Source organism: Geotrypetes seraphini, chromosome 5 (genome assembly GCF_902459505.1).
Source record: "Geotrypetes seraphini chromosome 5, aGeoSer1.1, whole genome shotgun sequence".
NCBI lineage: Eukaryota > Metazoa > Chordata > Amphibia > Gymnophiona > Dermophiidae > Geotrypetes > Geotrypetes seraphini.
Genome location: NC_047088.1, coordinates 155,180,645 through 155,208,587, shown reverse-complemented (window position 1 = coordinate 155,208,587; position 27,943 = coordinate 155,180,645). Strand labels below are relative to the sequence as shown.

The 27,943-nt window shown below is 41.7% G+C and overlaps 1 protein-coding gene across 3 annotated transcripts in view; it reads left to right on the top strand.

Moving 5' to 3' along the window:
- MAP3K13 (mitogen-activated protein kinase kinase kinase 13) overlaps nucleotides 1-27,943 on the top strand; it is a 224,195-nt gene that overhangs the window by 144,286 nt on the left and 51,966 nt on the right. For all 3 annotated transcript variants that reach the window (XM_033946741.1, XM_033946742.1, XM_033946740.1), the window contains exons 4-7: nucleotides 3,609-3,800; nucleotides 8,952-9,110; nucleotides 12,059-12,217; nucleotides 17,054-17,162. In XM_033946741.1, coding sequence (XP_033802632.1) covers nucleotides 3,609-3,800; nucleotides 8,952-9,110; nucleotides 12,059-12,217; nucleotides 17,054-17,162 — 619 coding nt within the window. The remainder of the gene's footprint in view (nucleotides 1-3,608; nucleotides 3,801-8,951; nucleotides 9,111-12,058; nucleotides 12,218-17,053; nucleotides 17,163-27,943) is intronic.

The following is a 27,943-nucleotide window of genomic DNA, read 5'->3' as shown; positions in this document are numbered from 1 at the left end:
TTCGTTGGCTGCCTGCCGGACAGGCGGGTTTGGCTCCCGTCTGTCCGGCCAACTACCAAAGGTACGGGGAAGGGGGGTGGGGGGGTCGTGGGGGTCGGCCAGGGGGGTCACGGGTTGGCTGGGGGGGCGGTCGGAGGTTCTTGGGGGGGGCGGTCGTTGGGGGGGGAGGGGGGTTTGCGTCGAGGGCAGGAGGGCCTGGGATCCCTCCTGCCCGTAATGTAGTGCGGGGTGGGGTTAGGGGGTCGCCGTGGCCAGGAGGGTTTGGGCTCCCTTCTGGCCCAACTACACAAAGGTACGGGGAAGGCGGGTGGGGGTGTCGTGGGGGTCGGCCAGGGGGGTCGCGGGTCGGCTGGGGGACGGGCGGAGGTTCTTGGGGGGGGGGCGGTCGTTGGGGGGAGGGGGTTTGCGTCGAGGGCAGGAGGGCCTGGGATCCCTCCTGCCCGTAATGTAGTGCGGGGTGGGGTTAGGGAGTCGCCGTGGCCAGGAGGGTTTGGGCTCCCTCCTGGCCCGATATTGTTGGGGAGTCGGCGGTCCTTCGGGGTGGGGGTGCAAGTGGTCCTGCCGGGGGGGGGGGATGTATCGGACGTCGGGGGGGGCATCAGGCTTTCAGGATGGGGACAGACCTTCAAGGGGGGACAGGACTTCAAGGGGGGACAGTGCACGGAAAGTCAGGGGGGGTGAACGGAGAGTCGGGACAGCGCACGGAAAGTCAGGGCAGTGCACGGAAGTCAGGGGGGGTGAACGGAGAGTCGGGACAGCGCACGGAAAGTCAGGGCAGTGCACGGAAGTCAGGGGGGGTGAACGGAGAGTCGGGACAGCGCACGGAAAGTCAGGGCGGGCGAAAGGAGCGTCGGGCATCATGCGCGGTATACCCGTGAGCGCGGTATACAAAAGTTTTTGTACATATCATCGTGATTTCTGCGCGCTATACCCGTGTGCGCGTTTTACACGGGTGCGCGTTATTTGCGTGAAAATACGGTAATTTTGGGATCAGGTAAGGGCTTTTGTAACTGATTTTATGTGGGAAAGAATCACAAAATCAATAGAAACCATATAGGCCCAATGGCTATGATGGCTCAAAAGCGAAGATGGATTCACCAAGTAGTAAGGGTGAGCTGCCTACTAATTGCTTCAGCTTAGAAAAAACTGGAACTACCAGGTTTAGCTGCAGTGCACTACAAAGTATGCCTACCTGATGTTCAAATTAATGGCTATGAAAAGAGGACATTTATTATGCTTTCAAAAGATATGGGCGCCACATATCCAATGGCAGGAGATCCATTAAATGCCTTTAGGTGCCAGTGGACAGGTGGCTTTCCTAGATAGGGAATAAGAAACACCCTTCATAACACTGCACACTCAAAATATGTGATTCTTCACACAAGGGAAGGTGGATTAGGTTGGGGAGGGGATTTTGTGTTGTATGTTGAATATTAAAATTGTTCCATTTGAATTGATATTGAGGGAAAACTGTTTTGGCCATGTAACATAACATAACAATCAGTCAATTCACCACGCAGCCATAAAGGCACATACTTTACCCACTCCTCCACCCAATGCACTGCACTCCATCTTATATATACAGTTACACACTTAGTTATACCTCTTCAATCTACTTATTCACACACTCACATTTGCACATGCAGATCCCATCACACTTTTGGCATCCCTCGTGCGGATCCTTCTGCCTGCAAACTCATGTCCATCCATACATCTCATCCACCCCCACTACTAAAATTCATATATACTGGATCAAGCCCAGTTACATGAATGGTTAGGAAGAGGTGAACTGAAGCCTACGGATGAGAGTTACAGTGGATTACAGAAGAGATGGTTCTCAGTGAGTATAGGAAAAACTGGTACCATGGACATTTGTTGATTTTGTAGGAAAGAAGTAGAAATGGTTACTCATCTCAAAGGTGGCTGCAAAGTGCTGATGGCTGAAAATTTCTATATGGAAAGGCACAAGTTGGCTTGTCTCATCCATTGGAAACTCTAAACATTACAATATCACTATACTGGAAAAGCATTGGGATCTTGACCATTGGCGTAGTAAAGGCAGGTATGGGAGGTTGCAGTCCATCCCGGGTGTGGTCTTCCTAAAGGCACTGTGGCACCCCTCCTGCTCTCCGCCTTCCCCCCTCGTTCACTTCGTTGCCCGCCCCCTTCTCCTCCTTGCCGCGCACACTCCTTGCCTTCACTATTCCATTTTGGCGCACACTCTCTCTGACATCACTTCCAGGCCCCGCACCCAGGAAGTGACATCAAAGGGAGCCAACACCGACCTGGGCAGCATGCTGCTTATGCTGGAGAAGTTTAAAAGGTACAGGGAAGGGGGTGGACGCGCGGTAGGGGAGGGGCACCACTCACCCTTATTACGCCACTGATCATGACCCTAAGAGAATTGTGGAAAACAGAGGTTATAATAACTTGGAACATCCCCATCCTGACAGATTAAAAAGCTGGTATGAAACACTATATAAACCAGACATGGTGGTAAAAGAGAGAAACACCAGGATGGTGCTTAATCATAGAGGTGTTCGTCCCAAGTGATTACTCTGTAAATCACATGAAGAGAAAATAGGTCCATAAGTATAAAAAAATGCAGTCTGAGACCAAGAAAATATGGCAGAAAGATATTGAAATATTTCTCATCATTTTGGGTGCAATATTCATAGGATTAATAAAAAAGGATTTCCAAACACATCTGGATAGGTTGCCTATGTCATAATCTAAGTGGATACCTGAGACAGCATATGGTGCCCAAGGTTGTGAGCAATATGTCTGTGGCTTCATGTTAATATATCCTCATAAAGTATGGTGTCTTAGGATGGTGACTAAGTATATAGCAAAAGAAACTTGGATATGTGAAATATCGATAATGTAATGTGCCACACTTTCACAAAGAATATATTGATGTCATAAATAAGTGTAGGCAGTGCTGCTTTAGTTCAAGGGGGTGTATATTTCAAAAAACGGAGGAAAAAGCCTCAGGCAAATGCCCTCCCACCACCACAATGGTGGATAAAGGTGGTTGGGTGGTAATCTTCATTGGCAGAAAACCTCCATTGCACTCCCTGTTAAATAAACTATAAGCAGGGCTGTCTATGCAATCGATAGATGAAAAAAACTTTCAACTTATCTATGATCGGTACACTGACGATGGACAGTGTTTCACCAACTTGCTGCCTCAGGGTGTAACAGAATCCGATCAAACTAGGGCCAGTAAAGAAGATTAAATCAAAAACTGGACTTATGCATAACTTCAAACAAGTTTAAAGAAGCCACTCTGACATACCTTTTAACCGGGACGTGAAGAACGTCTCCTCTGATCAAAAAGATGGCCAACCACCTTTATCCACCATTGTGGTGGTGGGAGGGCATTTGCCTGAGGCTTTTTCCTCCGTTTTTTGAAATATACACCCCCTTGAACTAAAGCAGCACTGCCTACACTTATTTATGACATCAATATATTCTTTGTGAAAGTGTGGCACATTAGGATGGTGACTATACATCTTTCATAATATTTTTTCTGTGTGCACTCTGTTTACTTTGCATTTGTAATCTCATCTCAGATATATCTTTGAATGTATGTTTTCTCTTCATAGAGGTGTGTGCACACAGGCCCCATGTTACTGTATCATCATGGAATATTGCGCCCATGGCCAACTTTATGAGGTGCTTCGAGCTGGCCGGAAGGTTACTCCCCAGCTACTTGTTGATTGGTCCTTAGGGATTGCCAGTGGGATGAGCTATCTGCATCTACACAAGATTATCCATCGAGACCTCAAGTCCCCAAAGTGAGTTTGAAGAGCTTTACAAATCACCATTCAGTTCCCTCTTTTCCTATGAATTCATTTAATGGTAGCTGAAATTTGGTCTTTCTGTATAAAACTACTCTGTCTTGATTCATTTTCAAATGTTCATTTTCATATGTGGTCTTCATGTATGGGTAAGGGTTTTTATATGATGATGATGGGGTGAATGGTAGGGTGGGTACATATTATTATGAAGTTATTTATTGATTTTGATTATTGATTTGATTTTTGTTCACCAACTTCATGGATTTCCCTGAAAGATAAATAAAATGAAATGGTATTTTTATTTCTCTGAGGACAAGCAGGCATAATATTCTTACATGCAGCTGCCCTCATCCACGGAACTTGGTACAAGTACTGCAAAGTGCATTGTCACTTTAAATTTTTAGGCAGTGCCCATACCACATACATCGGCTTGCTGGACCATCAGTTCTTAGTTTGCCGTGGAACTGAGAAGCTGTGTATTCAGTTTCTCTTCAGTATGTCAAACCTGGGTGTTTTTGTGTCTTCCTGGTTTTATTTAATTGTAGGTTTTTTTTAGTCATACCCTTGATTTTGGTAAAATTTTCTTCATTTCTTATTTTTTGGCCTTTGAGCTCCCCAGGCCATTGAGTCTTTGGACTTTACACCAGCCATTTTTCTCTCCATATCAAACAGTGTGCCAAGCGGCTTCAAGAAATGTACTCAATGTAATCGGGCAATTTCAGACTCTGACCCCCATATTTGGTGTGTTCAGTGTCTAGGCCCTGACTATTGGGACATTCATTGTGACCTCTGTCTGCACATGCAGAAGAGGACACTTAAAACCGTACAACTTCATTGTGAAAGATTTTTGGGTTCAGCATAGACATCGAGAATGGTGGAAGATTTGGGACCCGACGCACAGCCTGCGTCGATACCGGCATCAGTATTGACACTGCATATACCGAAGCTGCATAGATAGCATCAAGCATTGGGCTGTCTTCAAAGGCAAGACTCAACATCATCTTCCTTCATGCCTCAAATATGTTTGCATTGATCATTACACTATAGGATTGCTGAGGAAGGCTGCCAGAATCAAATGTTTGTGCTCAAGAAAGATGCTGATCAAGCCCATGTTGAAATGTATGAACTCGAGTTGAGGCACCTTTAAGGTCTGTATCAACTTTAGTCAGCTTCATTTTCAACATGATCAAAGTGGGCAGCAAAAACCCAAATAATATTTAGCTTCAGTTTGAAGGATGTCCAGAGTAACTGCTAGTGCATTAATTACACAGAAGTACTCATCCAGAAAAATTGCTGCATGTTGTCTGGTTAAAATCAACAGTTGATTGAACAGGATTTTATTTCTTTGCTGGGATTGATGCCACTTGATCATGCTCAGGTTTTACTAGACACAACTTGCACCTAACATAAATATAGTGGTGCCTCACACAACGAACTTAATTGGTTCCAGGAGCAAGTTTGTTATGTGAAACGTTCGTTATGTGAAACGCGTTTTCCCATAGGAATACATGTAAAAAAAAATAATTCATTCTGCAGCATAAAATATGCTAAGATGACATAAAAAAGATAAATTTTTTGTTATTATTTTTATTTAGATACATCTAAAAGCATACATCTCCCTGTCCTTTTACTTCCACTATCTTCCTATCCCATCTCTATTCCCTTTTGTCCCTCTCCCCATGATCAATCATCTCACCACCTCTCTCTGCCCTCACCCTCAGGGTTCAAGATTGCTTCCACTCTTTTTCCTTGTTCTCTCTGCCTGTCACCCTATGATTTAGCATCCCTTCTGCCCTTGTCCAATATTTCCCCTTCTCTCCCTCCCTCTCATCCCCTGCTCCAACATGTGCTTTCAGCGGCCTTCTCCCCCCTTAAGCGTCTTTTCTTCTCCACTCCACCTTTCCTCCCTCCCTGCCTCCACTTTTGTGGCGCTTTTGCACCCGACCGACAACAGAACAGGCCCGGTCGGACAAATCTCCCTGTCCTGTAGCCGCGAATCTAAATTACCTTCTTACAGCAGCTGGATTATTGAAGCTGCTGTAAGAGGTAATTTAGATTCGCGGCTACAGGGCAGGAAGGTTTGTCGGCCGGGCCTGTTGTCGGTCGATCGGGGGACCTGACCAGCTGTGCACATTCTTCGGGGCGGACCGCCCCCTCCCCCCTCTTTCGTTCGCCATTGCCTTCTTCCTACCTGCCCTGCCGCAGCCGCACACAGCCGAACGGAAGTCTTCCTGATGTCAGCGCTGACGTCGGAGGAAGGGAGGGCTTTGCTTAAGCCCTCCCTCCGACGTCAGCGCTGACATCGGGAAGATTTCCGTTCGGCTGTGTGCTGCGACAGGGCAGGTAAGGAGAAGGAGACTACCCTCGCGGCTCGACCAACCCCGCTGCGATCCAACCCCGCAGGAACCCCGGACTTCGTTGTGTGAAACGAAGTCCGTTGTACGAATCAAGACATAAAGTTCGTTGTGCGCAGCGTTCGCTGTGCGAGGCGTTCGCTGTGCGAGGCACCACTGTATTGCTATCTTTTCAACTGACTAAAAAAAAATAAAAAAAAAAATTGACATAAACAGAGCACTTAAATGTCAAAGACCCAGCCATCTTTATCACCTCATGCAATTTCACTCAAAAGGAAGTTTGCTGGAAACCAGAAGCAGCCCAATAATGGGCCCAGTGAAGCAAAAAAATCAAACAGGTGTCACTGAAAATTAACTATATAAAGTAACTAAACATTATACTGTATTAATCATTACTTTTGCATGAAAGTAATCATTACTATTACTCATTACTTTTAAAAAAGTAGTATACAACCAGTAATGTATTACTTAGTTATATATTACTGCCCAACACTGACTATTAACAGGTCTTCAATCTCATTTTTTAGTTTTTTTCAGAGGTTTAGGATAAATAACATCTGCTCTAGATGACTTATCATTATTTATCTTGTCAGTTTGCTCTAATATGTTTTGCATACTTATGATTTACTTCAGTTCCTCTGAATCACTCCCATCAAAGATTGTTTCTGGAATGAGTATCTCCCCAATATCCTCCTTAATAAAGACTGAAGCAAAGAATGAATTTAGTTTTTCAGCTATAGTCCTATCCTCCCTGAATGCCCTTTTTACCCTGTGATCATCTAATAGCTAAACTGACTTTCTATAAAGCAGCATGAACGCTCTCACCAATACAATTCTTAAAACAGATCATGTTGTTGATGTTAGCTATAAAATCTAAATGTTATCCAACAAACAGGAGCAGTTTGGTCCAATGCAGACAATCGCTGGAGCGTCTCACAGGCGTACGTGCTTAAAATAAAAAAACAAACATCGACAACATAATCTGTTTTTAAATATTGCACTGGTGAGAGCGTTCATTCTGCTTTATATCCAGTATAATGTTGTCCCCCTGAAGAAGGCAGGTTATCTTGCCAAAACCGGGATCCCTTTTGGGATTTGTATTTATATAATAAAGATTGTTTTGGCTGTATTGGAAATCATACTTGCCTCTTTCTGTACTGATTCCTCTGGCAAGCAAGTTACATCTTCCTTCTTTGCTTGGTAAGCTGACATTCTAACATATACATCCTGCTTCTAATATACTTGAGAAAGTTTTCATTATGAGTGTTTGCCTCTATGGAAAACTTTTTTCCCCCAAAATTCTGTTTTGGCCTGCAATACACCTGACTCACTCTTTCATTCATTGGAAACTTTTTAAGCATCAAATCTCTGTACCAGATAAGCATAAGGATCATGACCCTAAGAGAATAATGGAGAATAAAGAAGTTATGATAACCTGGGACATCCCTATCCTTACTGTACAAAGCTGGTTGCAGGGAAGCCTGACGTAGTGGTAAAAGAGAAAAACGCCAGAACAGCATTGATTACGGAGATCTCAATTCCATGTGATAATTTAGTGAATCATGTAGAAAGAGATTTCTCAGGTGCAATCTGAGACTAAGAAAATGTGGCAGAAAGCTACAAATATATTCTCCATCATTTGGATGCAACAGTCTTGATTAAAAATTATTTCCAGGCATATCTAGTAGGTTACCTAAACATGTTACATCTTACAAACTCCAGACGGAAGCTCTCTTTAGCACTATGCAAGTACTATGGTGAGTATTAAGCAGTAGTTTTGAGAACCTGAGAGCATCCTTCTAATATCCTAGTTTAGGAGTGAGATTTGTTATGGTCACGGTATGCACAAAACCCATTTGGACACATTGCACTTGAACTAGCCTCACCACTGTTACTCTTTGCACTATGTCCTGGGTTCCATTAAAGACTAGATCTAAGGTTGTCCCCCTTCTTATCAGTTCCAGGACTAACTGTTTTAAGAAACAGTCATTTATGGTATCTACAAACTGTTCCTCCCTAGTATGTCCTGATGAGATACTGTACTTACCCAGTCAATATTCATTGCATTTTGTTTTCTGTGGGACTTTTATCCTGTTTGACTCTATACCAGGGGTTCTCAACCTTGTCCTGGGGGACAGCCATCCAGTTGGGTTTTCAGGATATCCGTAATGAATATGCATTCCACCAAAAGACAAGAGAGAGATTTGCATATAATGAAGGAGACAGGCATCCAAATATGTCTCGTGCATATCCATTATGGATATCCTGGAAACCCAACTGACTAGGGGCCCCCCAGGAAAGGGTTGAGAACCACTGCTCGATGCCATCCTTAATATATATTGCCATTTCTTCACCAATGCGATTAACCATATTATTTAAGTATCATTTGTATGTTGGTATCGCAGCTTCTCACTCGTTATTGCTCTTTAATTCCCTGTTATTTCAATGTCTTTATTTAATGCCATACATTATAACTCTCCAATCTTGTTTAAACATCTAGCATTCACATTCAGGCAATTTAAAGTATGTTTTTTTTTTTATTTGTGCTGAGTTGGTGCAGTTAATTTTGTATCATCTATCTTACTGCACAAATAACAATAGACATAGTTATGAGAGAAGAGTAATTGAAAGTTGCCATTTCTGCCCCAATAGTGGTGAATTGATAAGAGACCTTTGTAATGCTATCAGATGTCTTTCTTGTTAGCTGAGAGGAGCTAGACAGAGGAGAAAATCTCTCACACTGGTTATATCCATGATGATGCCATGATTGTGTTCTTTCCTCTCTTGCTAACAGTGTACTGGTTACTCATACGGACGCTGTGAAAATCTCAGACTTTGGCACATCAAAGGAACTCAGTGACAAAAGCACGAAAATGTCATTCGCTGGCACTGTGGCTTGGATGGCACCAGAGGTTATACGCAATGAGCCAGTTTCAGAAAAAGTGGACATCTGGTAAATAACTGTACTATGAAATAAATAGTAAGACGGTGACAGCAGATGCATAACAGAAAAAGGATGATGTGAAAGTTTCTTTGTTTTTCTGCTTTGGGCTTTTTCTCATCTACTGTACTTCCATGTGGTCATATTCATGTAGAGCATCAGGAGTGGGCAATGCTAATCCTCACCAAACCAGGATTTCATGATGTCCTTAATAAACAGACGTGACAGAGATTTGCTTATACACGTCCTCATTTTTATGCAAATCTGTCTCATGTACATTCATTAAGGATATTCCAAAACCTGACCAGATTGGGGCCAAAGAGGACTGTTCTTGCCCACCCCTAATGCAGATGATTGACGTTCGTGGCTATAAGGGGAACCCTTCAGGGTCGTTATTGAGCAGTTGGAGTCATCCATGCTGCAAATGACTTCCATGGCCCAATCACGTCGCTTCAACAAGAAACCTAGATTACATTTAGCAGAGGACTAGAGCTTCTGTGTCTATACAACACTTGCCTCTATATAGTTTAAAGGGGAAGAACAACTCAATACCAAGTGCAGACTGGACCAAGAACAGGAAGATAGAAAGAATGGAATATAACACACTTTGAGGGTACTTCTATAACATAGATGCCAACATTTAAGTATGCATTATGCACATAAATGTTTGGAATATTAGCTTATAGGTATACACATACACGTTACACATATACTGTATATGCCAGTATTCCACCTAAGTACTATTCTGTAAATTAATTTGTACATCCCTATGCCTCCAAATTCTACGAGCAGTTGAGTGCCCAACTTTACGCTTAGCATACAAAGATATGCATGTAGCTTATAGACTAAGGCTAATTAGGCGCCTAATTTGTTTTATTAGATGTTAATAGAGTTTTGGTATTTTTTTAATATGGCCAATTATTGATGTTAACTGATATTAACTGTCAGTTATTAGCATAACTGACCTTAGTATTCTATAAACTGGACATGTAGTTTCTAAGGGGACATGGACCTGGGAGGGGCATGGTTGGGTCAGCGACATTCCATGAAGTTATACGCATGAGTTATAGAATATTAACAGTTACACTGCCTAAAGTAAGGCCCGGATTCTATAAATGGTGTCACAATCATCAGCCACCCACAAAAGGGACGCTGATCGCATGTCATTTATGCTATGGTGCCATTTATAGAATCGCGGCCACATCACAGGTACCAGAAATGTAGGCCAGGGTTTTTAAGACCTACGTATCCGGCACCTATCTGTGATGAGAATTGCAACTACAGAGGTGCCTACTGATGCCTAAGGGTACTTCCAGCGTTAACCATACCTATTTTACTTTGGACGCCGGTAAGTGCCTCCGTAGTTGTGATTCTGGCGCCATTTGTGGAGGTGTCTTTTTTTAATGAGATTTTAATTGCTTTTAAATGACGATCAATTTTCACATCGATTAAAGGCGTTAAACTAATTAAAATCGGCACTGTTAGGGCGTCTAATGGTACCTAACTAGCTAGCAGTGTCATTTATAGAATTTGGATCTTCATGTACATTGGCCATTTGGTTGGCATAAGTGTTGATGTCTAAAGTTAGGTGTGGAACAGTGGACTTAAGCCAGCATTCTATAATGGCAGTTCCATTCACCTAACTTTTGGCAATATTATGAGAATTTACCCTACAGTGCATATTTATAAGATTGGTGTAGAGAGGAGTGAAGCCTGGGCATGGTTCACACCTGCACCCATACCTTTTATCATATTATATATTATGTATGTATCTCTTACACTTTGGTACGGGCATTTAAACCAGCTCTATGGCTGGTGTAAGTGGTAGTTTTTAAATTATAAGTGCATATCTGATCTGTTACGCTAGCATTCTAATGTATAAAAGAAAGTAAGCACATACTTTTCTTTTTATAGAATAGGCTCCAACATCCTATTTGTAGACACCCTGTTAAAGAACTGACCTCTTTATGCCAGGAACTTCTGAGTCAAATATTCAGTAGAATGCTACCTTTTAACATTGATCCATGAAATGACAAATTTTATTGCATTCATTAAAAAACAGGAGCTTTAGATAGCAACTCTGACTATAACAATTAACTGTAGGTCACTTCTTCAAGCCATCTGTCAAAAGTTTTCCCTATAAATGGAATCTCATGTGAACAATAAAATAGGCAAATTAAATCAGATACAATAGAATAGGTAACTGTACGCAAGCCAGATTTAGATGAATAAATACTAGGGAAAGAGTGACATGCTTCAGAAAAGTAGAAGATCCTGAGAGATTAAGCATTCTGGAAAAAGGTAACTAAAATAACGTTGTAGGAAAATATAGAAAGAGCTGCATAGAGAGGTGGGTAGAAAAGATAGACATACAAGGTCAGTACTGATGAGGGGACTATATAAATAAGAAGGCGGTCCAGAGGGCTGCTACAAAATTGGTTAGTGGTCTGTCATAAATCGTATGGAGACAGACTTAGAAAACTAAATATGTTTGCTCTGGAAGAAAGATGAGAGAGAGGGAATATGGTAGAGATTTTTAAATATCTTCGTGGTGTAAATGTACAGTAGTGAGTCATTTTTCAAATGAAGGAAACTCTGGACGGAGAGGGCATAGGATGAAGTTAAGAGGTGATAGGCTCAAGAGTAATATAAGAAAATATTTCTTTACAGAAAGGGTGGTAGATGCGTGGAATGGTCTCCCGGTAGAGGAGGTGGAGATGAAAACTGTATCTGAATTCAAGATGGTGTGGGACAGGCATGTGGGATCTCTTAGGGAGAGGAGGAGATAGTGGATGTCATGGAGGGGAAAACTGGATGGGCCATTTGGCCTTTATCTGCTATCATGTTTCTATGAAATGACTGTAAAGAAAATAGCAATATATAAGCCATGGTCTATGAAAAAGTTACCTTTTCTTCCTCTGTCTACTTACATCAGTGCTGCTGTCTTGCTGTTTCCACAGGTCATTTGGAGTAGTTCTGTGGGAGCTGTTGACAGGGGAGATTCCCTATAAGGATGTTGACTCATCGGCCATCATCTGGGGAGTAGGCAGTAACAGCTTGCACTTGCCAGTCCCTTCGACCTGCCCAGATGGCTTCAAAATCCTTATGAAGCAAACGTGGTGAGAGTTCGTTCTTCAATGATTGTACAAAAATAACTCAAAGATACTAAAGATTTGGCAAGAAGCTATACTCAACCGGCCTAGGTGCCAGAGTACTGTCAAAAATAACCTTCTGCCCATGGGCAATAGAGGGTGCTATCCTTTATAATGTCAGTCTGGGAGTTTCTGTTTCTGACATATATTTTACTTGTGTTGTAACTGCTCAATGGACAATTGAAGGATTTCAGTCCAGGAAGGAGATTTTTTGGCTAGTCCTGGATTTCTGCCATCCTCATCCTGGTACATCATGGGACCTGCAGCACTGATTTCAATGAATAGAACCATGGACAACAAATACTACACTGCTTTGGGATATAATTTTAAAACCAGGACTAGCCAAATGGTCTCCCTTCTGGAATGAGCAACCTGGTCATCCTACTTACCAGTACAAAACTCACTTAACTTAAGTGAAAATATCTACCAGAAGGACTACACCAGCCATTGAAAAATCTCACATCTGTGCACAATGAAAAAGAAAATACACTAGGATGAGGAAAGATAGAGGTACAGGTGTATTACTTATGCAAACTGAACTCTTGTTATACTTTCATCCTAGGCAGCTTTTGTATACCTTGTGTGTGCCTAAACCTGAGCAGCTGGAAACCTTCACAACTAAAACTGTGAAGGGGAAAGGTAACACAACAGCCTATGGTGGAGGTATTCATTCATAACCAGTGAAAGAGGGACCACAGTGAGAAAGGGATAGCTAGAGATCCAATGCTGATAGTTGCCAAATCACCTTCACCTTTACTGCCACTAGTCTGGATGTATTTCTACAGGTATTACTCCAGGCAAAGTTTTCTTCTTAACAGGTAACTGTCTATTCTGTATCTTGTAGTATCAAGACCAGAACAAGTCCAAGTACAATATAAAAGAAGTATATAGTATAACTTTGTGTCTGTGAGGGAAGATTAGATACTTACTTCGATAATCTTTCTAGAAAAAGGGCATTTGTGTCCTGACCATAGGTGATATTCCCGTACTTGCGAGTTGACTGCAGAAGGATGAAATTTACATTCTTCAGCTCCTCCTCTTTCTTCAGTGCTGTAGATCCCTCTTCAGTTTGTACCAATGCAATCGAACATCACTATAACAAAGAAATAAGGAGGGGAAACAGGGAGTCTCCCTGCTAAAATAAATTCTGTTCTGCTCTGTAAGAAATAGTAAACAAGGTTAAACACCTTAAACAACCTAGGTGGAATGAACAGAAACCACCCAACAAAGTACAACCAGCATGAAACTTATGGAGCTCGTAGAGTCCCGCTTACCACTTAGTTTTTTTTTTTTTTTAATTGTTAATACATGACTAACAGGAGAAAATCTCCAGCTCAGGACACACATATTTATCTGACTGACAGGCTGGAGCGTCAGGACTCATATACCCTTTTTCCAGAAAGAAGATTATTGAGGTAAGTACCTAATCTTCCCTTCTGGTGCAAAGGCATATGAGTCCTGACCATAGGTGACATACCAAAACAGTCTCCTGAGTCTAGGGTGGGACAGATGAGTCTGCCATTAACACCAAGTACCCAAAAGTGGAATTCTCTCTCACTACTATATCTACGCTATAAAACTCTGTAAATATATGAAGGGTGAACCATGTTGCTGCTCTACAAATTTCTTCAGGAGGAATTGCCCATGTCTTCTCCCACAAAGACGCCACACTTCTAGTAGAATGTGCTCTCAAGGAAATAGACAGTTGCTTTCCACAGCCAAAGTACACCGACCAGATCACCATACGAATCCATCCCAAATGATTAAATGCTGCCTTGCCTTGCCTAGCAGCATTGGTTAAGACAAAAAGATGATCTGAAAGATGAAAATCATTGGTAACTTCCAGGTATCGAAGAAGCTTCTCCGCACATTCAACAATTTTAAAAGTTTGTCCCTCTTCGTGGAATCTGTGGTCTGGAAAGCAGGTAACTTAGCTTCCTGATTAACATGGAAAGTCAACACCACCTTTGGCAAAAACAAAGGAATAGAATGAAGAAAAACTCCTGCCTCTTTAAATCTGAGGAATGGTTCGCTGCATGAAAGTGCATGTATCTCTGAAATTCTTCTCATGGAGACTATGGCTACTCGAAAAACTGTTAGATTCAGCAAAGACTCCTGCAAAGACTCAAAAAGCATTATGCTGAACCCACACAGGATGATATTAAGATTTCATGAAGGAAACGGCTGTCTTAATAATAATAACTTTATTTTTATATATCGCAATACCACAAATAGTTCAGAGTGGTTTACAGAAGAAGAGACTGTAAACAGACAACAATAATAGAAAAAACTTTCAAAATTACATTTTAACATTTTATCTGGGAGTGTTTTAGGAATGCATCAAGGCAGAAGTGGAGTCAGAGAAATTTGTCAAAGAGATAAGTATTGATTGACTTCCTGAAAGTTTGATAAGAAAGTGCATTTGAAATAAAGTTGGTTAAACGTTTGTTCCATTTGCCTGCTTGGAATGATAGTGTTTGATCAAGGAATCTCTTGTAGATACAGCCCTTCAAGGATGGAAAGGCGAATAAGTAAGCACTACATGTATAGGTTATGCCTGGAAATTCGAAATGGTGAGACAGGTAGATTGGGGATGAACCTGTTATGGTTTTGAAGCTAAGGCAAGCAAACTTAAAGATGACCCTTGCTTTCACAGTCAGCCAGTGTAGTTTTTTGTAATATGAGCTTACATGATCCGATTTCTTGAGGCCAAAGACGAGACGGACTGCAGCATTCTGGATGATTCTCAGTCGTTTGATGGTTTTCTTAAAAGATCCCAAGTATATGATATTACAATAGTCTCTAGGGTATTTAAGATCAAAGATTGAACCAGCAGTCGAAAAGAGAGGAAATCAAAGTAATTGTTAATGATACAAAGTTTCAATAAGGTGAAAAAATATTTTTTAACCTGAGCGTTGGTGTGATCCTCAAAAGTCAGGCGTCGGTTCAAGATGATCCAAGGATTTTGATTGTAGAGTTAAATGGGCAGTCTGACCCATTTAATCTAAGAGAGGTGTTCGTGATCTTGTTATTGGGGCGTGCTAAAAAAAACTTAGGGCTCCTTTTACTAAGCTGCGATAGCATTTTTAGCGCACGCAGAATTGCCGCGTGTGCTAAACCCACGCTACGTGGCTAGAACTAACACCAGCTCAATGCTGGCGTTAGCGTCTAGTGTGCGCGCTAAAACCGCTATCGTAGCTTAGTAAAAGGAGCCCTTAGTTTTTTCCAAATTTAGTTTTAGTTTAAATTGTGTAATCCATTGTTCTACCTTGGTAAGGAAAGGTGAGATAAATTGTTTTGTTTCTTGGGTCAGTGAGGTTATGGGAATAATTATTGTGATGTCATCCGTTTATATATATGATTTCAATTTTAAATCGGATAGCATATTTCCCAATGATCCCATGTAGATATTGAAAAGTGAAGGGGAGAGTGGGGAGCCCTGAGGAACTCCGCAGCCTGAGAGAAATTTCCTTCACTGTAAACATGGTAAGAACATTTTTTTTAGGTCTCAACCTGACCGCCCCTTTCAAAAATCTGGCTACATCCAGATGTGAAGCCAAGCATCCTTTTTCCACTCGGGCTCTAAAACACAAGAGACCTATGACTTGCACTTTAAGCAATCCTACCACCAGCCGCTTGCAGAGGAAGGAATCCATGAATCGGAACCTGTTAAGTTCTTAAGGACTACAGTGGGATCAAACAGTCTGCATTCAAGCACCTGATAAATCAGGATTCAAACTAGCTTCAAGGGGAACGGACCCCCGAGCTCCACAAGTTCCATTGTAGGCCGGCCGGACAGGAACCCCATGAGTTGCCTTGCCAGCCTTGGATCTTTTTCACAGAGTCTGTATCTTCTCCCAAGCAGAACTGCCCCAAGGTCACCGGGGACCTCTCAAGTAACGAAAAGCCTTGAACTTGGATACAAAACCCCCAAAATAATAAAATGTTGTTAGAGAAGATCAGAATCACAACTTCTGAACTCATTTGCAGAAGGAAAAAGCTGAAGGAGGCTCTACAGCATTGGAGAAGGAGGCAGAACTGAGAAATGTAAATTTCATCTTTTTGCAATCAACTTGCGAGCATGGGACTCGTATGCTCTTTGTCGCAGAAACATTTTACTGTTTTGGTTTTTTTTTGCTTGATTTGTAACCTACTTGTATTGTTGTTCTATGTGGACTCTGTCTGTAGTATTCCCATGAGCCCATGATGTTTGAACATTATGTATTATGCTCCTAGGGCCAGATTCTATAAATGGCACCACTTGGCATGGTTGTCAATCAGCCACTAGGCGCCATTTATAGGATTCCGCCTAGCAGCGCCTAGGTGTGCTTAGGCCAGGTTTTACTGGGCCTAATTTACCGGAGCCTAACTTGGATGCTTAGTAACACCTAAGTCAACCATGACTGTTCTCTGCCCCTAACCATGTCTACTTTTTAGGTGGACTTCATTAGGCATTAGAAGGCGCTTCGAGTTAGGTGTTGCTTTTTTTTTTTTTTTTTTTAATTCTGCGCTCAAATTTAAACTTTATTGGCATGGTCAATTACCAAGTCATTTAAGCTAACTGAAGGTTAGGTGTCACTAAGCGGCCTTAACTAGGGTGATTAATGGCACCTAACTAGGGCACCATTTATAGAATCTGGCCCATAGTGCCCCGCCTGTAGATAACTTGGATGTGTTAGAAAATTTAAATCTCTGTAAAACAAAGACTTGTGTTGTGTTATTGTGCAGGCTCTTTGCTCCTGTAATATGCAAATATCCGTGCTAGACATCAACATAAACCGGATGCTTACCCCTTCCTTTCAGGCAAAGCAAGCCCCGGAACCGTCCTTCCTTTCGACAGATTCTCATGCACCTGGATATTGCTTCTGCTGATGTGCTCGGAACCCCTCAAGAGCCATATTTCAAGTCTCAGGTAACAACTGAGAAGACGGCACAGTGTGGTAGATTTCAAGAAAATGTCCCAAAAATTAGGCATTAAAAAATATGAGCGATAAGTGCCCTTATGTAATGGAGCACAAATTGGCATGCACACACCTAAACTTTAGGAGAGCACTTACACCATGTCAAAGGCTGATAGAAATGAACGTGCCTACAATTGGGAATTGTGTGCATAAGCGATAGCATTCTATAACTGACACACACAAATGCGAGACACACCACATTGTAGTTGTACGATATAGCATTTAAGTCCTAAGTTTATACAATAGCAATTAAGTGCAGTTACACACATAATTACAACTTAGTGCCAATTACTGTAACAAAAATTAACTACTACTACTACTACTATTATTTCTAGAGCATTACCAGACATAAGCAATGCAGAGTCACAAAGGAGACAGACCCTGCTCAAAAGAGCTTACAATCTAAACAATAAAGACAGGCAAACAGGATGCCCGGGTGGGGGATACAATTAGGGAGGATTGTTAATCTTCTGGCTAAGGTGGTGGGCAGTGCGGAGTAAGGTTATGGATTGGAATCAAAAAGGTGGGTTTTCAGTCTACTTTTAAACAAGGGAAAGGAAGGGGCATAACGGATGAACTCAAGTAGTTTTATCAAGGCATATGGGGCAGCTAGATGAAAGGAATAAAGTCTGGAATTGGCAGTGAAGGAGAAAGGTACAGATAAAAGCAACTTATCTGGAGGAACGAATTTCGGAGTTCTCAAGGAGGCATATAAGGAGAGATAAGAGAGGAGAGCTACTGAGGGGTTGTGGCATGCAGACACTTGTAGGTTAGTAATAGGAGTCTGAACTGTATGCAGAAGCAGATAGGGAGCCAGTAAAGTGATTTGAGGAGAAGGGTGAGGTGAGTGTAGCGAGGTTGGCAGTAGATAAGTCATGCAGCTGATTTTTGCATCTATTCCATGGTGGAAAGGCAATTCATGGGAGACCTGTTAGAAGTAAATTGCAGCAGCCAAAAGTGTGAGGTTATGATTGTGTGGAAAAGGATCTGCGTAGTGTGCTCAGAGAGGAAGGGGAAAATTTTGGTTATGTAGAGATAGAAGTAACAGGCTTTAGCAGTCTGTTAGATTTGCATAGAAAATGAGAGGTCAGAGTTGAAGTCGACTCCAAGGTTGCGAGATTTGTGCCACTTAAGAGCTTATATTGATACTTATGGCTAGTTAGAGCCTAATTTAATAATTGTTAGGTGCTCAATTGGCACTCGTCTATAAATTGTGTACACACTAGTTGAAAATGGGGGGGAGGGCGGTTCATGTGTTGATGCAGGGCTGAGTGGTAGCTTTTCATCTCAACTCTGACCTGGTTTGCATTTTAAGCTTTAAATTCCTCACATCGCAGTGCTCGTACTGTGCTGGAGACCATCGGAACAGTTTTAGTAACTGTTTCAAGTTTCAAGTTTATTTATATTATTTGATTGAACGCTTTTCCAAATTACAAAGCGTTTTACAAAAGATAAAATAGGATTTCGAGAAATCACTTATACATAGTATATTAATCAAACATACAAGGGTAACAACTTTAAAAACCACTAGAAACAGTAGGGAAAGAAATACAATTTTTAAAGAAAAAGTACATAAAAGGGAAGTACATTAGGGGGGTGTGAGGAAAAGAATTGGGGACTGAAGAAAGGTCAATAGAGGGAGAAATTAGTAGTCTGGATTTAAGGGAGGTTGGAAACAATAAGATTTTACCGTGAAAGTAAACTTTCAGTTAAAGGCTTCTTTAAAAAGAAGGCACTTTAAACTTTTCTTGAATTTTTGCAAATCTTGTTCAAGTCTTAAGTATAAAGGAAGAGAGTTCCAAATCGTTGGGGCAGTAACCGAAAAGATAGAAGCACAGCGTGTTCCAATAATTTTTAAAGAGGGAACATTAAGAGTAGACTGAGAGGATGATCTAAGAACTCTTGACGAACTATGTGGAATCAGAAGCCTATCTATAAATGCAGGTGTATTTGTCTTTATTGTCTTGAAGACTAAAAGAGCTATTTTGTATGTAATCCTGTATGATATTGGCAGCCAGTGAGCTTTTTGAAGTAGAGGTGTGACGTGGTCAAATTTTTTTGAACCTGAGATTATCTTTATTGCAGTGTTTTGTATGAGTTGAAGACGCCTTATATCCTTTAGATAAGCCCCTTTTAATAAGGAATTACAATAATCTAATTTTGATATTACTAGGGAGTGAACTAAAGTATTAAGGGAAAACGAATCAAGAAGGGGGACAAGTGAACGAATCATTCTTAGCCTATAGAAACAGTTTTTGACCATTGCACTGATGTGTGCACGGAACGTGAGATTATTGTCTATTAGGACTCCCAAAATTTTTGTATTGGTAGTTTGATTAAGGGGTTTATTGTCGATTATGATTGGGTTAATGAGTTGTGCCCCTTCTTTCCCTGAGAAAAGCACAGTAGTGGTTTTATTGATACTTAGAGATAGCTGATTGACATTCAGCCACTCATGGATTTTGGCCAGCTTTTGGTTAATATTAGATATGTCCTGGGAACTTGTGGGATCAATGGTACGCAAAAGTTGGAAATCATCTGCGTAAGCATGTACTGTGAAACCAATGGATTGACAAAGGGTTAAGAGAGGGGCCAAATAGATGTTAAACAGTAATGGAGACAATATAGACCCTTGTGGTACTCCATAGTTTGTTTGACAAGGTTTTGAAAAAGAATTTTTAAAGTACACTGTAGAGAATCTATCTGTAAAATAAGATCGAAACCAATCTAGTACTTGATCTTTTAGACCGATGGAAGAAAGTCGGTGGAGTAATAAATGATGGTCAATTGTGTCAAATGCTGCTGCTAAATCTAAGGAAATGAGAATGACAGATTTGTGTTGATCCAGATAGTAGTGGATAGATGTGACGAGACCTACTAGTGAATGTTCTGTTGAATGATTTTTATGAAATCCTGATTGGTTGGGATGTAAAACCTGAGTTTTATCAATGAAATCTGACAGTTGCTGAAATACTACTTTTTCAGTGATTTTGGCTAAAAATGGAAGACTCGCTATTGGACGGTAATTTGAACAATCGCAAAGACTGATTTTTGAATCCTTAATAATTGGAAGGAGAACAGAGTGTTTCCATTCAGTCGGGAGAGATGAAGTAGACAGACTTTTATGAATAATTTGGAGAATAACTGGGCCAAATATTGAAAAATAACGTTTAAGAAGGAATGGAGGGAAGGATTCAGTTTTGGAACCTTTTAGTTTTATAGATTGAAATAAATGTTCTATTTCAATTAAAGTTGGAAGAATAAACTTAGAACATGAAGCTTGTAATGACATATAACTTTTTTGATCTTCATCTGAGATATCCGTAGTGGCGCTGGATAAGGATATGCTAGTGCTATGCTTGTGTAGACAAGTAGAAACATTATTAGTTATATTTGCTCTAATTGATGTAATTTTAGTATGAAAAAAACTTGCTAAACAGTTGGCAGAAGGAGTGTCTTCTGTGGAAATAACTGGTTTATGTTTGAAAATTGTTAACTGTTTTAAAATTTTGAAAAGTGAAGAGGAATTCTTAGTCATAGAAATTTTTTTAATGTAATATTTTTTCTTTGTCTTGTTAATCATTTGACGGTAATATTTAGAATGTTGTTTATAATTATCCAGGTTGTTTTGTGTAGGTTTGGAGCGCCATTTGCGTTCAGCTGAACGCAACTGTCGTTTTAGTAAAGCAAGAGAAGAATTATACCAAGGGTTTTTTTGCTTTTTAGGGGAGATAATTTGAATTGTTATTGGAGCTATTTTATCTAAAAGAGATTGACAAGTATTATTCCAAATAAGTAATTGGTCATTTATTGTTAAAGATTTAAATTTATCTAAATCAAGTAATGGTGAAATGATAAGCGAGTCATCAATATTTTGGAGGTCTCTTACCTTGATAACTTTGGGTGGCCTAGGGGAGTCTTGATGAGGGTGTAGTTCTAGAGTTGTTTGGATAAGACAATGGTCAGACCAAGGAACTTTGAGTATTTCAGGTTCAGAGAAGTTAGCAAGTAATTCACCAGGGGCAAAAATCATGTCTAGTGTATGACCTTTTATATGTGTTATACCGGTTTTTAATGGTATAAGGTTGAGATCATTTGTATGGGTAAGAAAGTCAGAAGTATATGGGTTAGATTTATCATTGAAATGGAGATTAAAGTCTCCTAAAAGAATAGGAAATGAGGATGTAGTGACAAAATTTGAGACAATTGATAATAACTGAATGAATGTAGACTGATTAATTGGAGGTGGGTTATATAATAAAAGTAGCTTAATGTTTGGGTTTGTATTAATTTTTAATTGAATGTATTCAATGGAACTTATGGCTTGGGTAATTTCAACTACTAGGGATAAATTAGATTTGTAAATGATAGCGAGACCACCACCCTTCTTACCTGTGCGATAGTTGAAACAAAAGTTGTAGCTAGGGGGGCTAGCATAAGAAAGATAAGCTTCGTCGCCCTCTGTGAGCCAGGTTTCTACAATGCAGAGAAGATCAATTGGTTGGTTGGTTAAAAGATCTTTGATAATGTGATGTTTGGTTCGTAGAGATCTGACATTGATTAGACCAATTTTTAAAAAATTGGGTGGTGATGGAGTGATACATTTAGATGAGATTAAATTGGACAACTGAAGAGAGTTGTCAGGGGCTAAGTTGATCAGGTTAGTAGGGTTAAGAGTAGATAAGGTGACTGCAGGGGGAAGTCTGCGATCCCATAAAACAGGGATTTGGGATAAATTTGGGTCCATAGACAAATGATTGGTAAGTGAACAAACTATTATTAAATAAATATAAGATTTAGATTGAGTCTTTCTGAAAATGGATTGTGAATATAAATTAAAGAAGAAATGTAATAAATATAGAGAAATGAAGATATTGAATAACTCGTAGAGTTGCCCGCAAAGTTGCGCACAAGGCGCCGAAGGCGAGCGCCTTTGCGGCGTGCGCCGCAAGAGGGGGAGAATTTAACGGCATGTACCAGCTGAGATGGAGGCGTGTCCAGCGGGCCGCCGCTTCGCGGCAGCGATTCAAAATGGAGGAGAGAGACTGAGGGAATTAAACACAATAAAATTATACATTAATCAGGTAACTAAAATAAAATCAGGTAGCTGTGGTTATTCAACATGAAGCCACCGGCAATTGTTTTCTGCTGGTTAGTGAATTATGCCAATTAAAGCATCGTGGCCTGCTCAAGAGAAGCGAGATTCTCCTTCTTAGATGGCGTCAGAGACACCTGTGCACTCGCCTGTGATCACGCTGCAGGATAAACTGGTCTGGGAGCTTACCATAAACATCTCCGCAGTAATTGATGATAATCTCTCCAAACTCCAGGCATCTATAGACTACATTCATGATAGCATTGAGAGACAGAATCAGCAAATCCTCCAAGTGCAGCATTGAGTGTCCGCCCAGGAAGATACTATGGGAGCCATGGTGGTCCAGCTTTGAGATTTGAAGCAGCAATGCAAACAACTCTACACCAGATCAGGAAAACAGGGGTCGCCGGAACCGAAGCATGATTGGCGTATCTAAATCATTCTCAGACACCGAGCTCTGGCCCTTGGTGGAGTCTTGGCTTCCAGAGGCTTTTGGTTTTGGCGCCGACATTAAGGTGGAATGCATGCACAGTGTGGAGCCTAAGAGAACGGAGGATACTGGACCTATACAGATAATTGCTAGGATCTTGACCTTTGTAGACAAGGACAAAATCCTTCTCTGTACCAAAAAAAGGGAGACCTGCAGCACAATGGTAAGAGGCTGTTATTATTCAATGACTATTCGACTACAGCAGCAGCTAGCAGGAAAGTCCTTACACCATACTGTGCAGAACTTAAAATCAAGGGCATCAAATTTGCTGTTCAATTTCTTGCAAAAGTGCGAGTGTTTACAACAGATGAAGCAAAAACTTTTGATTCTCTGGATGCCCTGAAGGGGTTTGTTAAGAACCTGCCTGGCAGTTGAGAACACTTCTGAGCTGCTAGGTTGGGAATGGCACAGCTTTACTGCTTATAAATGCCCGAGCTGGCTTGGATGTTCCTTTGCATATCAAATTTGGACTTTGCCAGCATGGACAGTCCAGCCTGAATCACCCTATGCATTTCTGACAATCTTTCTGCAGCTGACACAGTTCTGTTTCTCCGAGACATGGAGCCAGTGTCTTTCAGGGTGGTTGACACATTATTTACCTGGCACGGATTGGCTAAATTCTGGTTCTTCAGCATGATTTATGTTATGCAATATCTGTTTCGTTTTGATAGTAGTTTGATGATACTTGTTTGATGGTAGTTTTTGATGGAGACTAGGGATTTTATCTTAGTAAGTTTTCCTTGGCAGATGTAGGGTATGGAAAGTTTGTGGGAAGGGGCATGAGGGATTGGTGTTCTTTTTAATATGGGGAATTAATTTGGTGTGGTGGTAGAGTCTGTGGGGAGGGGTAATTGGGGTGAAAGAGGGCTGGTATATGTGTATGTTCTGTGTGGTTGTTGTATGATCAGGGATTTAGTGGGAAGAGTTGGATGTTGTTTCTGCTTGGAGGGTTGTGGGAGATTTCAGGTTTAGGGTACAATCACCTCTCATGTTTTCTCACCAGGAGAGGTTAAGCTCGGAGGCCCCCCTGGCTTCTGTACTTGCTGGTTTATCTAGCACCATGATCTCATTGTTCTTTGGGGAATATGGATAACTTGAAATTACTCAGTTTGAATGTTGCTGGTCTAAATTCCCCAGTCAAATGTACTAAACTCCTGGCTTTCTTAAAAAGAGAGAAGGGTGATATTGCAAGAAACTCATTTGGCAGCAATAGAGCATAAGAAATTGAAAAAAGAAATTGAAAAAAGTGGTGTTCTTCTCCTACAATTCCAAACAAAGAGGGGTGACCATTTGGTATACAACAGATTGACCCTTTTTGCTTGGATGGATGAGGCACTCCAGCAGCTGCTGATTTGCTAATTGGAAGACACATGGACACAATGAGATTCTCAGTGGTGGGAGAGCTGTATATAGGAGATTGTGGCAAAGATGCTTGACTAAGTTATAATTTGCTTATCTTATGCTATTTTGTCATGAAGTGACTGTGCCCTAGGGGGTGGGGGTCTGAGTGGGTGGAGGTGAGGGCGGGAGGCTTATATACACTAATTTTAGAAGCTCTGTGAGTCTACTGGAGAAAACTGGGCCTCTTCTCCCTTGAAAAGAGGAGACTGAGAGGGGACAGGATCGAAACATTCAAGATAATGAAGGGAATAGACTTAGTAGATAAAGGCAGGTTGTTCACCCTCTCCAAGGTAGGGAGAATGAGAGGGCACTCACTAAAGCTGAAAGGGGATAGATTCCGTACAAACATAAGGAAGTTCTTCTTCACCCAGAGAGTGGTAGAAAACTGGAACGCTCTTCCGGAGGGGAAGACATCCTCCAGGATTCAAGACAAAAGTTAGACAAGTTCCTGCTGAACCAGAACATACGCAGGTAGGGCTAGTCTCAGTTAGGGTGCTGGTCTTTGACCAGTGGGCCGCCGTGAGAGTGGACTGCTGGGCATGATGGACCACTGGTCTGACCCAGCAGCGGCAATTCTTATGTTCTTATGTTTACTCTGTTGCCTTTATCTTGTCAATGCTTACGTGCATCTTTCCTGGACTCTGTGTGGCTGTTACTCTTCATTATTTGTATCCAGAAAATTTGGGTGCAGAACTTTACAGAATCTGGAGGAATGTGCTTTCCACAGTACATACCATAAGAATATTGCTCAGAAGCATCCATCCCCAACTGATTTTGTTTTTTTTTAAAAGGTTTTTAATAGACCTGCTATGGTCTTGGACCGCCATATGTGTTTGTCAGTACAGCTGCCCTCCTCTCTCCTGCTCAGACTCTAGGAACTCACGTTGGTTAATGCAGAAGGAGAGGTGTGAGTATACACCGAACGACCATAGTTAGATTGTGAGCCCAGCAGGATATAAAGTACTTGATTGAAAAAATTGTATACTGCCCTGAACGTCTCTAAGATAGGGCCATATATCAAATGCCAGTAAACATAAAACATAACCATAACTGATGGACATATGTAAAATGCATCCTCCAAAATTATAGTTCAAAGTATTTTTCAAATTCTCCGAAACATAGCTTTGAAAGAATTGCTCAAGTATTTTGCTATAGGCTAAGAAGACCTTTAGATGAGTCACTGAAATATGACAAGTAGAAGGCACTGCTACTTTTAATTGCTCAGGGAGTTGATTTGGCCTTTAAAAGAATCTACACCCACCACATACTGTGTAATGTTTCTTAAACATATGGAGTTCCCACCCTCTATCAATTAAAAACATTTCTATTTAAGGTAACATAAGGGATTTTTAGTCTGGAAAAAAAAAACCCATTTGATGCATTCTACAGGTTCAGCTTTCTGATTCTCTGTGCCAGTGGAGCCGAAACCAGTCCTTGGGTCCCTGGATGCCAGCTAGTTGAGTTTTCTGAGCATCCTTAATGGATGTGCATGAAGTACATTGTGTAGGCAATACCTACAGTTACAGTATATTACATATTCATCAGAGAGAACCTGAAAACACACTGGTTTTGGGTTTGAGTACTGGTTTGAACTTAAGAATAGTCATACTTGGTCAGACCAAAGGTCCATCTAGCCCAGTATCCTGTTTCCAACAGTGGCCAATCCAGGTCACAAGTACCTGGCAGAAAACCAAATAGTAGCAACATTCCACGCTACTGATCCCAGGGCAAGTACTGGCTTGCCCCATGTCTTTCTTGATAGCAGACTATGTATATACTTGATCAACTTATTGGATGGTTATAAAATGTGTTAAATGGGAAAGGGAAAATGATTGGGACTTGTATACCTCCTTTTATGTAATTTTACAACCACACTCAAAATGGTTTACATAAAGTTACTTCAAGCATTTCCCTGCCTGTCCCCTTTGGCTCACAATCTATCTAATGTACCTGGGGCAATGGAGGATTAAATGATTTGCCCAGGGTCACAAGAAGCGGCATGGATATTGAACCCACAACCTCAGGGTACTAAGGCTATAGCTCTACAAAGCAAAACAAAGAAAAATCCAATGGGGCTGCAGTAAAAGGCAAACACCAAAAACAAGAAAAAAAAATTGCAGAGCGGAATGTACAAGGTACAGGAATCTTTATTAAAAATCTATACAAAATTGTAATCCATAAAAATGTCTCTCATATACATGGTGTACGGATCCAACAGGGTCCGTGTTTCAGAGAAACACTCCTTTCTCAGGGGTCCGGAATGTCCGATGTATCACATATAGAGAGACATGTGGAGAACAACATTGTGTTATAAAGTACCGTATTTTCACCCATATACCGCGCACCCGTGTAAAACGCGCACAGAAATTTATGTAAAAAAATTTTACTATAGCGCGCACACGCGTATACCGCGCATGCCGCCCCGACTCTCCTCTCGCCGCCCCGACTCTCCTTTCGCCCGCCCCGACTCTCCTTTCCGAAGGACCGCTCGCACCCCCACCCGAAGGACCGCTCGCATCCCCACAGCCTTCCCCCCTCCCCCTCCCGCATGGAGAAGCTGCCTACCGTTGTTTCTGGATGCCAGTGAGCCCAGCTGCTTCCTCTGCCGGCGGTCTCGCCCCTTCTCTGAGCCCTGCGCTACTCTGCTTCCTCTTCCGGCTGTCCCACCCTTTCTCTGATGTCAGAGAAAGGGCGGGACCGCCAGAAGAGGAAGCAGTGCAGCGCAGGGCTCAGAGAAGGGGCAGGACCGCTGGCAGAGGACGCAGCTGGGCTCACTGGCATCCGGAAACAACGGTAGGCAGCTTCTCCATGCAGGAGGGGGAGGGGGAGGGGGGAGGCTGTGGGGGTGCGAGCGGTCTTTCGGGTGGGGGTGCGAGCGGTCCTTTGGGGTGATGAATCGGACGTCGGGGGGGGAAACTATGTAAAAAAATTTTGTTCAACGCGCTCACGCGTATAACGCGCATGGTTATGCACGGTTTGTAAAATCGTGTATAACGCGCACGTTATATGTGTGAAAAGACGGTAATCACAATGTTCGAATTAGAGGCAAGAAATTCTCCTTCTGGGCAAACGCATAACGTTTTTCTCCGATGTCTTTCTATATGTGATACATCGGACATCGTGGACCCCTGAGGAAGGAGTGTTTCTCTGAAACACGGACCATGTTGGGTTCTTATTCCATATATATGAGAGACATTTTTATGGATTACAATTTTGTATAGACTTTTAATAAAGATTCCCGTACCTTGTACATTCCGCTCTGCAGTTTTTTTTCTTGATTTTGAGGCTGTAGCTCTGACCACTACGCCACACTCCTGTTGTTTTTACCTCACCCCTTTCCAGTAGTAGTTCAAGGCAAATTACATTCAGGTTTAACAGGCATATCCCTGTCCTTGGGAGGGCCTAAAATCTAAGAGAGAGAAACTTAAAATGACTTTACTGGGTAGACTCCTACCAGATTAAGGGGCCCTTTTACTAAGCTGCAGTAGGTACAAACATGTGCTTGCCGTAGCAAAAGTGTTTACCACGGGCATCCTATAATAATTTTTGCATGTGCGCATGCTTCCCATGTGCGGGGGCAAAGAGTAGGCATGTTCACTAATCGGTCGGCACAGCTACACTGCTGTGTTTTAGCCCGTTACATTAACGGGTGCTAGTAAAGCCTCCTTCCCTCACATGTCCCCTATTTTCAGCCCCAGCTCCAAACTCATTTTTACCCCCCCCCGCCCCCTTCTCCCATCTGTTCC